The sequence below is a fragment of the Sceloporus occidentalis genome, unplaced genomic scaffold (genome assembly GCF_023333645.1).
Source record: "Sceloporus occidentalis isolate IW3139 unplaced genomic scaffold, rSceOcc1.0.p SCAF_118, whole genome shotgun sequence".
Lineage (NCBI taxonomy): Eukaryota > Metazoa > Chordata > Lepidosauria > Squamata > Phrynosomatidae > Sceloporus > Sceloporus occidentalis.
This window is the reverse complement of record NW_028317098.1, coordinates 1,779,221-1,793,956: the sequence shown is the minus strand read 5'-3', so window position 1 is coordinate 1,793,956 and position 14,736 is coordinate 1,779,221. Positions and strand designations below refer to the sequence as shown.

The following is a 14,736-nucleotide window of genomic DNA, read 5'->3' as shown; positions in this document are numbered from 1 at the left end:
TCCGCGTTTGACCATAGAGACGGAGGATTCCTAAAGCGGCAGGAAGAGGGAAAATGGCCGACAGAAAGCGGAAGTTGGGCGTCGGGACCGGAAGTTAGGGCGAAATGGTCTTTTCATAATACTGTACAATAGGGTTCAATAGCGGGGCGCTTCACCTGCTGAATGTCTGCCTGCCTTACGCTGTTGCAGGGGGACAAAGCGCCATTTTGAAGCCGAAGCGAAGGTAGGGGCTGCTGCAGGGTGTTTAAATGTGCATCCATACTGCAGTAATAATCCAGTTTGAGACTGCTTTAAGTAAGTGCCCTGGCTCAATGCTAGGGAATCCTGGGAATTGAAGTTTATTGTGGCACCAGAGTTCTCTGACAGAGAAGGCTAAATGTCTCACAAAGCTACAGTTTCCCAGAATTCCCTAGGACTGAACCAGGGCTGTTAAAAGCAGTCTCAAACTGGGCTATTATTATTATTATTTCTGCAGTGTGTTTTGGACCTAGAGTCAGCTTTGCTAGACCTGAGGTGACTATAGGTCCAAAACACACTGTAGAAATAACAACAACAATAATAATAATAATAACTGAAAAGGATAGATTATAATTGAAAAAACTTGTCAGGATGAAGGGTTCAGGTCTTGTCAAGTTCTCTCTCAGCTTTGGAATGTAAACAGTTTGGAAAATGACTCTTAACTTACAAGCATAACCCAAATAAAGAAAGTACTGCAGTATGTTAGGATATCCGACGATGTAAATGTAAAGGTTTAATTCAGCATGACCGATGAAAATGTGATTTGTAGTTTCCTTTGTTTGAAAATAATATGAAAACTTGGTTCGTTTTAGAATCGGGGTCCCAAAATTTGGAATATGAATTCCCTCTGTGGCTGAAAATTAACATGTTTCCAATCCAATCGACTCCTTGGTCTCCCTGCTGATTTCTGGTTAAGATTCTCATTTTAAGATAATCAATAATCAATAATCTATAACAAGGGTCACCCAGACAACAGAAGTCAGGTCAAACCCTCTGCTATGGGATGTAAAAAACAAACCCAAACAAACCCTGATGGCTCCTGGTTCAAATTGTTACCCCAAATAAGAGGATATGATGCAGAGACAGTTAAGAGACAGAGAAATGGAAACATAGAGATAGCAGTTTGATTGACAGGTGCCCACCAGGGATGGGAAAATGTATATTAAAGGGGTGCATATGTTTAACATTTTATATCCAATGAATGCAATTTGTAGATTTCTCTGTTCAAAGTACTATAAAAAACTGGGTCACTTGTAAATCAGGGCCTCCAGAATTTGGACGTTTGTCTCCTCTGGAGATGGCTGCAGCTAAATAAACTATGGTTGCTTCCACACTGGAAAGGTAACTTGGTTTGGCACCACTTTAACTCTTTTTTCTGGCTCAAGGCTATGGAATTCTGGGAGTCGGAGTTTGTTGTGCTCTGCTCCGCTCTGGGCCCCACAACAAACTCCAACTCCCATAATTCCATAGCCTTGAGCCAAAAAAAAAAGAGTTAAAGTGGTGCCAAACCAGCTGTTCTCTCCACTGTGGATGCAGCCTATGTTTCCTTTTCAATCATGCTCCTGGTTTCCCTAGTCCTGAAGAAATCTGCGACATAACTAGTTGTGCGTGACACTCCTTTTGCCATTTTATATAAGGGGCATCATTTTACTGTGCCACTGTATTTAATGGGACTTGAGCATCCTCAGATTTTGGTATCCCCCGGGGGGGGGGGGGGGCAATGTATTAGAAAAACAGGTGCGGAGTCGATAGACCTAATTTCTTTAAATCATCTGAAGAAACATGGTGTGATTATTTTTTTGTTCTTCTTGTTGCTCAGTACTAGTGCTAACAGGCAAATGTGCATTAAAATATTGTGGATGTATGGATGTGAGAGCTGGACAGTGAGGAAAGTGGATAGGAAGAAAATCAACTCCTTTGAAATGTGGTGCTGGAGAAGAGTGCTGAGGATCCAATGGACAGCCAAGAAGACAAACAAATGGGTCCGAGAGCAGATCAAGCTGGAAACCTCCCTGGAAGCCAAGATGACCAAACTGAGGCTGTCGTACTTCAGACACGTCATGAGAAGGGAGGACTCATTGGAAAAGATGATAATGCTGGGAAAGGTGGAGGGAAGTAGAAAGAGAGGAAGGCCACATGCCAGATGGATGGATCATAAGTATGAGTCTGCAGGAACTAAGAAGAAATATCTAAGAAGACAAAGAAGAAGCAGTGGAAGAGAGGGAGTCTTGAAGATTCACCATCCACAGGGTCACCATGAGTCGAGATCAACTTAAAGGCGGTTAACAAACAAGAACAATATGCTTTTATGCATAAGTCAGTTTTGACACACGTTTACATCAATTGTGACTGGATTTTGATTAGGAGATTTGAATCTCCATCCTAAATGTAGTTACTTGTGTGTTGTGTTAATGTGTTTGTTTAGGATTTTAGATGCAGCAGTGGGGTAAACAATGCTTTCTCTCCCTTTACAGTGTTCTTTCTGATCGTATGTTGACAGAAAATGTTCAGGAAAGGAAAAAAGCGGCACAGTAGTAGTAGTTCGCAAAGCAGCGAAATCAGCACCAAAAGCAAAGTAAGGTTTATTTGGTATGCTTGGTATGTAAAATAAATTTAAAATGTTTTTATATTAGTCACTAGTCTGTGGGATTTGTGCAGCTAAACTCAGTAGTGTTCATAGTTTTCTGTGGGTTTTTCGGGCTATGTGGCCATGTTCTAGAAGAGTTTATTCCTGACGTTTCGCCAGCATTTGGTGAAATACTGCATGCCAATTTTTCAAAACATCGGCATGGTTTTGTGCCTATGTCCCCTCCAAGAAACACAGAAAGCCTCCCAGATATATTGATTCTTGAGGCAAGATGTACTCTTTTCCATTGGCAATCCCAGTAGGTGCAAAATGTGGGTTCGCTTTTCCATATATAAATGTCTGTCATTCAAAATAATCTTTACTCTTTAGAGCTATTAAAATGTTAACTCTTTAGCATGTTGAAGAAACATTGTATTTCTTTGTTATCTGTGTAAAAATTTCTATAAGTAAGTAAGTCCAAAGAAACTTTCATAAAATGTGCAAAACCTATACGGTTGTTATACATTCCTTATTTAAACTACTGAGAACTGAGAACGTGATTCATAAAAAAAGTAATAACTTCATAGCATTGTCATATTTATTATTCCTTATCTAGTCAGTCGACTCTAGTCTTGGAGGCCTTTCGAGATCTAGCACCGTTGCTAGTCTAGATACAGACTCCACAAAAAGTTCAGGTATGAATCTGATGTTCCAAATGTGTTGTAACTGCCAAATTATGTAGATGAATGCTGAAAATAGTAATTCTATGCAGTGATTAGTCTTATCAAGGGCAGAATTTTATTAAGCAGGAAATAACTTATCTATAAACCTGTGAGAAGGTGTGTGTTCATGTGCATAAAAAAGAGAACATCTTTATGTATCATTTTTGATGTGATCTGTTGTTTTCTCCCTAGTTTCTGCATTATTCATTGTATTTCCTAACTTTGCATCTGGTAGTCCTGGGAAGACAGGCCCTAGATGGGACACTGGAATTCTGTACTCTTTTTAATTGTGGAAATATAATAAATAACATTTCTGATATTCTTCTACAAATTTTCAGCCTCTTTGGTACTCCTCCCTTCTGTCTCTTCATCTCACGGTGCTCTCTGCATATTTATTCTCCGTCAGCCACTGCAAGATTGCTTTCCTGTCTGTTTCCAAACCACACTCTGGCTGGCTGCAATTGTCTGGAAATTCTGAAATTTACTTTGCTGCACAATTATTGATCTGGGGATTCCATGTACTTTTATGCCCATTCTAGATGGATTTTTGTGGGCCTTAGTTTATCCCACAAAGAACTGGGAAATGCTGCTGCCATGTAGCTCTGGAAACTGTAGACCATCTGGGGACTATTAATGAAATCGGTTCTCACCTCATGAACCATAAATGGCTCTGGGTGCTGCACTTGGGTTCAGAGACATGAAGACAGTGAAAATGCACCTTGAAAATGAGTTATGTGAGGAAAGGTTGATAGAACTAGGTGTGTGTAGCCTGGTGAAGAGGAGGACTCAACAGGTTTTCCCCTCCTGATCCCTGAAGGGATGTCTTGTAGAAAGGTATTCTCCACTGCAGGAGGATAATTCACTGAACATTAGGAGCAAATTCCTAATAGTAAAAGAGTTTAGCAGTGAAAACAATTTCTTTTTGGGGTAGTATTTTCTCTCATTGGAGAGCTTCAAGCTGAGGCTGAACAATTTTTGGGGGATGTTTTAACACTGGATTTCTTGTATGGCATCAATGAACCAGATCAGTGATGGCAAACCTATGGCACGCGCGCCAGAGGTGGCACTCAGAGCCCTCTCTCTGGGCACACATGCTGTCGCCCTAGCACAGAGTTTGCCAGAGTTTCTTACTAGAAAACCAGAGGGACATGGCACTTTGCAGTAAATAAGTGGGGTCTGGGTTGCAGTTTGGGCACTCGGTCTGTAAAAGGTTCACCATCACTGAATTAGATGTTCTACGATTTTCTCTTCATTCTGTGGTCAAAGCTGAGAAAATACTGGTGGCTGCAGTGCAGCACTATGGATGCTAGCTAGGTAGAGATGGATCGAGGCTCTTGTGATTGATCATCAACCGACTTTGAGGTGGAATGGCAGAAGACGTGTGTGTGGTTTCTGTAGTTAGTGATATCAGAGATAAGTGAAGGGAGCAGATTGAGAGTTCCGTATACTTTTGGACCTATAGTTCTAGCTTATTTTATGTCTGACTGTAAAAATGTAAATATTTCATTCACAAAGTTCTACTTCTTGCTTACAAGCTTGATTTCAATTGAAAGACACACTTTGTGTCTCTGTTTTCTTCAGCTGTGCAATATTAGTAATGGACATGTTATTAATATCTATCATTAACATGACTGTTGAATTTTTTTGTTACAGAGTTCAGAAACTAAATACTTTCACCTTTCCCCATATTTTCACTCTATTATGATATCCTACTCCTTAGTTGCTAAATGGAAAACTTCTCCATCTCTTCAATGAGATGCTAAAGCTCTTGCTGCCCCCAACTAAATCTGGAAACAACACTGATTTGGATTATTGGGTCATGTCCTTCAGCTTTTACATGAACATTGGCTGGGTGCTATCATAGGATTCTTACCTCATATGGATCTTTCTGAAATGAATACTACAGCAGTTTTGAAATCTTGGGGAAATTATATTGGTTGCAGTCCAACTAACAGGTGCTTTCACCACCTTTGTTTTCCTGCTACTAAATCTGAGCGCAGATGTGTGGGATGGTTCATGAGGCTGTGAGTTGGCTTTAATTATTGGGTCCCTGAGTGAGGGCAATTGAGTTAGAGTAACTGTTCAAATGTATACTTCTCTATAGGTCAGAGCAATAGCAATTCAGATACTTGTGCAGAATTTAGAGTTAAATACGTCGGTGCCATTGAGAAGTTGAAGCTTGATGAGAGCAAGACTTTGGAGGGGCCACTGGACTTGATCAACTACATAGACGTGGCACAGGTAAAAATGACGGCCAGTATCCTATATGCATTTAGTGTAGCATGAATATAGATCAGTGTAGTTACCTTGGGCAGTAGTGCACCTGATTGCACAGAGTGTGCTACAGCCTGGAGCTCACTGTCCCCTGTACACTGTTAAAAGTGAGTGTGTGCTGCGGGTGTGCTTTTGGTGGAAAAACTGACACTATGGACAACAGCTTCTGAAGATGTACATCTCCCTATTCAACTCGTTAGTGCACTGCCCTGACATTATTCTGGCCTTTTACGGAACATTTTATTTCCAAACTAAATGGAAATGTCTTACCTTAGTTATCTTTCTGAGGAAAATGTGGTACTTGGAAACAAACCATTTCTCTTTTCAAGGATTGACCTCCAGCTCTAACAGAGTTCTGAACTGCTCATGTCACCAATACTTGAAGCAGGGTTAGGCGGATGGAGTTATTTGTGTAAATATATATTGCAATTAATGCACAAAATATCTGCTGTAGCTTCCAAATAGGTCTGCCTGACCTCGGATTGATTGTTTTTGCCGAATAGGTTTTGCTCCTTCCTTAAATGGTAGCAATACATAAGTGTAATTGTGTGGATTGATCACAGTACAGGTTATATTCTAATGCAGAACTGAGCAACATACTTGTAGACAAATATGAATTACTTATTTGTAATCACCAAAAACATTTCTTTCTCACCCTGCTGTGTGAGAAGCATCTATTGTGTGTATAGATTCTTCAGTGAAGCAGAAACAGCAAAGAAATAATCAAGTTCTTTCCATGATCTGCTTTTATTAAAGCCTAGATAACTGTGCTTCAGCCATTTTTTTTTGTCTTGTAAAACAGATTGTAAATCCAGTGCACCAACTGTTTTACAGGGGAGCAATCTGAAACCCACAGTGTTAGGTTTGTGATGGTATTGCTACAAGCAGGTACCAACATTTCATTGATCAAAATCTTAGTAACTACTGGACATGCCCAGCATGCACTACACCTGTTGGTACTTCCCCTTAGGGATCTTTAAAGATAATTTCCTTCCCTTAGGGATCTATAAAGCATCTATTAATGTTGGTGTACCTCAGACAAATAGACTGAGAGTGCATTTTAAAATCCACTTGAGAGTTGGTTCCACTGAAATTAGTCATACTTACTTGGTAAAACATGGTAAACATGGTAAAAGTTGTTTTACCCCATTATTGTCCCTATAAATCGCTTCCAGAGAAACTGGGCACCTGAGCTGCTGTTAATCAGGTTTGATTCCTGCTCAGCCATGAAACCCACTGGGTGACCTTGGGCAAGTCACATGCTCTCAGCCTCAGGAGAAGGCAATGGCAAACTACCTCTGAATAAATTTGGCCAAGAAAACCCCATAATAGGTTCGCCTTAGGGTTGCCTTAAGTTGGAAATGACTTGAAGGCACACACACACACAGAGCTTGACATGCTCTTTCCTTTTCAGCATCCTCTGGAGTGGCACTGAATATAGACAATTCACTCTTATTTTCCACCCAGTCTAAATTCCACTCTTCATTCCATTTCTTTTTCTTTCTGTGTGTAAAAGGTCCCCCTTACATAGTGTCCTCTGTGGGCCATCTCATGTTTGTGGACCTAACATGGACATAGCACCCTTCAGAACAGTGCCAGCAACTGCCACTGAAAGATCACACAATGCCTCAGAGGACATCTACCCTGGGGACTCTGAAGTATTGTGGAATATTGGTGTCTGGGAATTCAAAGATATATAACTGTGTTAGTATGTAGAATCAGTATATGGAGAGATCTTGTAGCACTTTCAAGACTAACTGAAAGAAATTGCCAGCATGAGCTTTCATAGACTTCAGTATACTTCCTCAGATGCATTTGAGGAAGTAGCCTGAAGTCTACAAAAGTTCATGCTGCCAATTTCTTTCTTTCATTTAGTCTCAAAGGTGCTACAAGATCTTTCCAGGCATCTGTAAAGCTGAGGTCAGGGTAGGTAGGAGTACTGATGCGCTTTGCCAGTGTGCTGTGTAAGCCTTCACGTACTAATGCCTGGTAGGTCATGCCTGCCTGATACTGAGCAGACCTACTGATTATACTTGGAAGACATCTAATGTGAACAAGTGAGGCAGTGTGGGACATGGTTTTTAACTTTACCTGAGGAGACAGTTAGCATGCATTACATGAGCATTTGTATAAAGGAAGTTTTCTGTTGAGATGGTCATCTTGCAGGGGCTTTCTTCAGAAGTTTTTACTCACTAGTTCCTAAAGGGGAGTTGGCTCATCCACATGAATTTATAAATTGTGCTTGCATCTACACATTCATGGTGTTGTAGTCTCCAGCATTAGTTGTGGACATACTCAAGATTTGGACATACTAGTCCTTGTGCAGTGAAAATATAAGGACATTCTTCTAGAGCAGGAGTAAGCAAAGTGTGGACTGTGTGTAGCTTAGGGCTACAATTTGTGGCTTCTAAAGCCCTCCATTTGCCCAAGCAACAGCTCCCAGGGGGTTAAAATGATTGCAAAACACTGCACTTTTGCCCCCAAACCTAAAAGAACCCCCATATCATATGAAACCTAAAAAAATCCCCATATCACACAGAATTGGTGTGATACTTCGGTTATATTAGAATGATGCTTCAGCTCAGCCCTCCTTGCACAATTGCTCACATATTTTCTAGGATTAGAAGCATCATAAGAGCGAACCTCTGCCCTTTGCACTAATCCTTTCTTCCTTGGACATATACAGGGTGTGTTATGGGAAGTCATGTAAAAAAATATTATTAGTCTGTGCATTTTGTTGTCTTTACTGTTTTCAGTAAGTGGTTTCTTAAATGTACACATTCTATCAAAACTCAGCTTAGACTGAATCAACTCTTTTTCAGATCCTTAAGATGAAGTTAATCTGAAAAACCCCATAGGCTAAATACCATTTTGTCACTAAACTTTAATTGAGCTATTGTCACTCTTTGATTCTTTTAAAAGTTGATGCTTATGTATCTCTAATAAGACAAATAAATTGCAAGATACTTACTTCTCCTCCAACCTGTTTAAAGAGTCAATGCTTAGTAACATACCAATAGTGCTGACATGTATATACAATATCTTTTATTTTGTCTTTCCAAAGCAAGATGGAAAACTACCCTTTGTTCCAGGGGAAGAAGAATTTGTTATGGGAGTTTCCAAGTATGGTATTAAAGTTACAACTCTGGACCAGTATGTAAGTGACAGTTAATATACTATTTGCATGATTAGCATGAATTATAGGATTTCTCTATTCATCTGAGTCTCTGAATCTGAAACACTTCATTTCATGTGTATGGTGAGGACCTCCAAGAACACATTGCTGTGCAGCATGCTCTTTCTCACTCTGCCAGCCAGCACAGTACCTTATTTTGAAAGGCTCCATTCCATATTATCCACTCCATTCCACCTGTCCATTTCTTTTTCTCCAACAGGAATTCAGCATTTTGTGATCACTCACTGTGCTCTGTCTTTACCAGATCGTTCTCTTTTTTGCTGTTCTTAGCCTTTTAGTTTTCTTTTGCTAAAGTTGTTAGGTTCGTACTCAATAGGAAGAGTACTAAAAGAGTAACACTGGTTAGAAGAATGCTAAAAGAATAATATCTCTTTTTGTGGCACCTCACAAATACAAAGAGTTTGAGATATGGAAATATTTACATAACTCCTATGCCAATTTGCAATTACTTAAATACCTTTAAAAATCAGTCAAGGAACTGAAATAATGAGAGGTGACTCTCTCACATTGTAAGAATGTACCACATACTGATCCCTATTTATTGAATAATTATATCTTTTCTGGCATCTGGTGAACATACTAATTCTCTAATTTTGGCCTTCAGTTCGCTTAAATGAAAGGGAGCTGAGGAAATAAAACAAAGGTAGTTTCTCAAGACAGGTTTCTTACTACTTTCATTTTTTGTTTCAGATAGCAGTTTAGATAGTAATCAGGCATATCAAAATAATATTGCCTTGTTCCCTCTTCCAAATATTGACGCTCGGCCACTTCAGTACAAAGTGTACCATGTTTTGGTTTTTGTAATAACTGCCAGAAACGCAGTCCTCAGAATTCAGTACTATAATAAATTTGCACTAAGCTTTTCTTAAACAGTTTCAGTGTTGGCATCCCAAATTCACCTATACAGTATTGGAAAAAAATTATAGCAAGCTTTTAGCATACTGGAACCAATCAAATTAACAGCCTCTTTGTGAGCCTTGTGGGATAAGTAGTTTTGAAAATGCACTTCCAGATACCCATAAGATACATTTTGAATGTAAAGTTTTATCATTAACTTATTAATAAGGGGGGAATAATTTGCCTAACTCAGAAACAGGTCTTCTGCTAGGTATTTTGGCAAATAAAGCATAAACTGTTCCTTTCCAAACATGTATGCTCAGGTTTTAAAAGTATTGTGTTGATTCCATCTTAATTGTACAATGTCACCCAGATAACTATCTTAATGGAATTGCTTGTTAAGTGTCCCTTGTACTCCTTAGTGTGTTCAAACATTTTGTTGTTGATTTAGCGTTCTTTGTGGAACTGAAATAAAAGTTTTTAAAGAAGCCTTGTATTGATGAAGATCTAGTAGAGAGAATAAAGTATTAAATTAACATGTGGCACTTTCAGGATGTCCTGCATAGACATGCACTCTACCTAATTGTTCGTATGGTCTGCTACGATGATGGCCTGGGAGCAGGGAAGAGTCTACTGGCTTTGAAAACAACAGATGCCAACTATGAAGAATACAGCCTTTGGATATACCAGTGTAATAGTTTGGTGAGATGAATATTTAGGATTTTTAAAAGACCCCATATCAGATGGGATCTAAAGACAACAATTTCATATGTACTATGCTAACAGCATGCATTAGTCCCCAGTATCTATAATCGACCAAAAACAGTGACAAAGTAAGGAGATGCTGTTGCAAGGATGCTTAAGTTGTGGCTTAAACAGCAGCAGCACTTTGTGACACACCTGGAAGGAGTAGGCTGTCCAAGAACTTGGCAATGGCAGAATAATGGCTTTGCCTTGGTTTGCCATTCCCACTGTTTAATGTGAAAATAACAAACATTAAATTTTAATTATAGAAGCTTTAAAAAAGCACATGTATTTACTTGAACACTGAATTTTAAAAGAAAGCAAACAGAGTGGTATGGTGGCCTAAACTCTGGACTTTAACCCACCATCTTTGAACCCATTTCACTCTTGCATCTCTGGTGTTGTCTTTTGACCCCTGGGGGAACTGTTCAGGTACAAAATCTGTGTATATCACATACATACCCATAGATAGCACATATAAATATTTTTGTTTTAAGGACAGCCATCAGCCAACAATACTGCAGTAACAAATGAAAAGTATCTATGGGCCTATACAGACAGGCCAAAATAAAGCTGTTCCAGGTCAGTTTGGAGGTATGCTATTTAAATTATGTATGTGTCCTAAAGGCCAGAAGCCACACCAAAGTCATGCTCCAGTCCTAAGGACTAGAGCACAGCTTTGGCGCATCTTCGTGCCTCTTAAGATGTGTGTGTCATTTAAATAGCATACCTCCAAGTAGCTTTATTTTGGCCTATCTGTATAGGCCCTATGTAACATTTACAGTATATTTTAGCAAAGTATGGTCTACACCAAGTTTAGTTCCAACTGCAATAGAGCCATTGAAACTGAAACTTTGTCTTGACTTAACATGTTCCCATTTATTTGGTGGGGCTAACACCTGGAGTTAGACTTTAGCGTTCTTTGTGTTTGGGTGAGTATTTGCTTAATATCCCTGAAGTACTGCTACAGTATCAGCTGTTTGACATAGGTCATGAATGTATTATATACCACAGTTTCCTAAATTAATAAAAGCATTGACCAGTTGGTTGTGTAGCAGAGGCGTTTAGAACCCTGTTAATGAATTGTGAAGGTGCATAACAAGACATGGGCAAGAGTATCCCAATGCGCATTGGCACCTGCTAGTCACAAGGCACAATGGGATGATGCACACAGCTCCCATTGTGCATTGGTCATTTGTTGGCTCCCCTTTGTAGTAACATAACAGCAGCCCTTTACTAGATGCTGACATTATGGAACTGCCCAATTCTAATTTCTACATAAATCCCCAACAGGATTTCAGCCATTATTTTAGGTATGCAAACTAGACCCTGCTAGATGTAAACTTCTCAGATGAGTTTGTAAACTGAAATAATTTAGTGAATAGTTAACTATCATGGGAAACTTTATTTAAATAATTCCATTGGTATTTGCTCTTGGTGATCTAAATCAACCTGAAATGAACACTGGTTCAGTCCTATGATATCTTGTTTCAGTATGTCTCCTTCGAAGGGATTGGAGAGTCCTGGTGAAATAATTTTTTCTGGATTGCAAACTAGTACAGTCACAAAAATACATTCCTTTTTTTTTCTCCTCAAGTATCTGTTTTTCTTATATGAAAAACCTTGTGAGAGATGTGTTGGAGAGGTATTGTTTATGTCTACTGAAATGGCCAGAAAATCTTCAGGCGTGCTCATTTTTGGTCTGCTTTGGTGGCAGGACAGATATTTCAATGCAGACATCTCCCAGATCTCTCTCAGTTAATCCTAATTTAGCACTGCATTTGAAATCCATCTGAACCTGAGACCTCTTTATTGGTTAAGTATGAGTTATATGCCAACAACATTTGGAAGCCCACATATTCTCAAATCCTATCATAAGAGAAATAAGACATGTCTTGGTGTGTGTCCTGTAAGACTGAATTGTTCTGTAAACTGGTGAAAACAGATTTTTAGAACTTATTTTCTAAATTACAGGAACAAGCACAAGCTATTTGTAAGGTGTTGTCTACAGCCTTTGACTCAGTTTTAACATCTGAGAAGCCCTGAATTTCGACAGCTGCTCTTCATAGCAAGAGGAAGCACTACTTGCTGCAACTACAGCAACAAGAGGCAACAAGTATTTTAGTACAGACATGAACTGTAACTTTTTAAACAGCTGCTTAAGTTAAAGTTAAATATGGCTCACTTACAAAGACATTTTAAAGAAAACTGATAATAAGAGATATCAACTAAAATCAATGGAAGAACTTGTATGACTTGATCTGAAAATGCACTGGCTATTGTGCATACGGTTGGAAGAAAGGTTCAAAATGGATCAAAAACTTGATGAATTTGAAGATGAGCAATCAGAATCGGACAAAATATGGTTAAATAAAGAAGGAAAAAGAGTAGCAAGGTTCTACAAATCTCTACATAGGTTTGAACAGGAGGAAGACCCAGTCTCAGAAATGATGATAAAATGGGCAACGGATTGTGGCAGAATCATAACTTAGAAAGCTGGAAATATGCCAAAATGAAAACTAACAAATTTACAAAATCACAGAATTTAAAAGAAAACTTCTTTAAAATGGAACAAAGATGGTATTTAACCCCAAATAAAATGGCAAAGATTTACAAATTGACTAGAAATCAGCAATTGGTACTTGGTTCCATATTTGATGGAGCTGTCCTAAGCTTACTAAATTTTGGAAACAAATCCATATGGCAATTGAAAAGATTTTTCAGATTAAATTTGAACTAAAACCAGAAATTTATTTATTAAACATGTTAAACAAAATCCCAAATCATATTGAAATAAAATATTGGCGTATTTTACTATATGTAATAACTGCAGTGAGGATGACAATAGCCCAGAACTGGAAAAATAAAAACATACCAAGTATAGATGAGTGGCTGCTGAAACTATTAGAGATGTTAGAGATGGACAAATGTACAGCTCTTCTGAACAACAAAGATCAAAAACAAGTCGAGGAAGAATGGTCTCCAATAGTTACATTTTGTTCATTGAGGTGGAAATAAAGGTTAGCGGAGCAGAGGATGTGGAGCGTAAGTGAAATAATAAAGCGCCAGGGGAACTTTTGAAATGGTAGAACTGTTATCAGTGGAGTTTATTTTATTTTTATGCTGATATATGTAGATACATAATGTAGATTATAGCAATATATTATATTTGTTTAGAATAATAATAATATTAAATAATAAGACTTTTAGATAACTTGATGTAATAGGACCAGTTACAGAGAGTACATTGGGAAGTTATATTTTGTATTTGCTTGTTTTTGGATTATTGTGATACAATAATAATAATTAATAATTTGTTTTATTTATATACCGCTATTCCAAAGATCATAGCGGTGAAGAGCAAGTAAGCTAATTAGCAAATAAGCTAATTTGCCCCCAACAGTCTGGGTACTCATTTTAGCGACCTCAGAAGGATGCAAGCCTGAGTCGAGCTTGGGCCCTTTTGCTGGTCTTGAACTCGCAACCTTGTGGTTTTGAGTGAATGGCTGCAGTACAGGCATTTAACCACTGCGCCACCAGGGCTCATATATATATATATATATATATATATATATATATATATATATATGTGATTATATATATATATATATATATATATTGATAAAAATAAAGTGAAAAAATAAAAATAAAACAGCTGCTTAAGCTCTTCAGAGAACAGTGTGTTTTTGTATATAGTATTTGTTTTAAACTATGTGACCAAGGGTCAAACCAAGACTTAATAATTAGGTTAGTCAAACATGTCAGCCTGTAAAGCAAGAGTGAGAAAAGCTCAGCACATGGGCCATGTGGGTCTTTCTTGGATTTACAAAAAGACCAGTATTTTTTTTTAAATCTTCAAAATGTCCAGAAATGATCTCTAGGAGATGTAGAAATTTAGGAAACTTTTCTCTACATGAATCTTTGCCTCAAAATATCCCAAAAATGCCATCCTGGGCTCTGGAAGTCCCAAAAAGATTCTCGCAGGTCCTGTAGAGGGTATTAAGAGGTTAAAATGTTGGGTCTTTCTTTGTGCCGGAGCAAGTGCAGCCCTCCAAGACCTTCTGGAGAGCTAATGTGGCCCCCTGGTCTTCCACAGTTGCCCACCCCTGCTGCAGAATGATGTTTGAATATGAAATCTGAATATCAAAACCTTCCTTCTGTAAACATTTTTTTACCATTGAATAAAAGGGGTTAATTGAAGACTTGGCTTGGTAATAACTGTTCGGTTGCTTAAACTGACCACATGAACCACTTGACTACCTAACTCCCACAAATATCCAAGGACGTACTGCAAAGCATGTTGCTCATAACCATTTGTCCCTAAAGGCATTAGAGATAGGTGATAAATTTATACATGTGGACACTCTGTTGATTCATTA

At 38.4% G+C, this 14,736-nt stretch overlaps 1 protein-coding gene across 2 annotated transcripts; it reads left to right on the top strand.

Moving 5' to 3' along the window:
* The first annotated feature begins 27 nt into the window (after positions 1-27).
* LOC149282345 (integrin beta-1-binding protein 1) lies at positions 28-14,209 on the top strand. 2 transcript variants are annotated; one of them, XM_089498306.1, is made up of 7 exons: positions 28-223; positions 2,493-2,593; positions 3,201-3,279; positions 5,411-5,547; positions 8,645-8,737; positions 10,166-10,315; positions 12,332-14,209. In XM_089498306.1, exons 2-7 carry the CDS (start codon positions 2,522-2,524, stop codon positions 12,401-12,403), a joined length of 603 nt encoding a protein of 200 aa, XP_089354432.1. In that variant the 5' UTR covers positions 28-223; positions 2,493-2,521; the 3' UTR covers positions 12,404-14,209. The 2 variants fall into 2 exon arrangements, with proteins under 2 accessions (XP_089354432.1, XP_089354433.1); XM_089498307.1 differs by lacking the exon at positions 5,411-5,547 and having other exon boundaries at positions 8,649-8,737.
* The last annotated feature ends 527 nt before the right edge of the window (positions 14,210-14,736 follow it).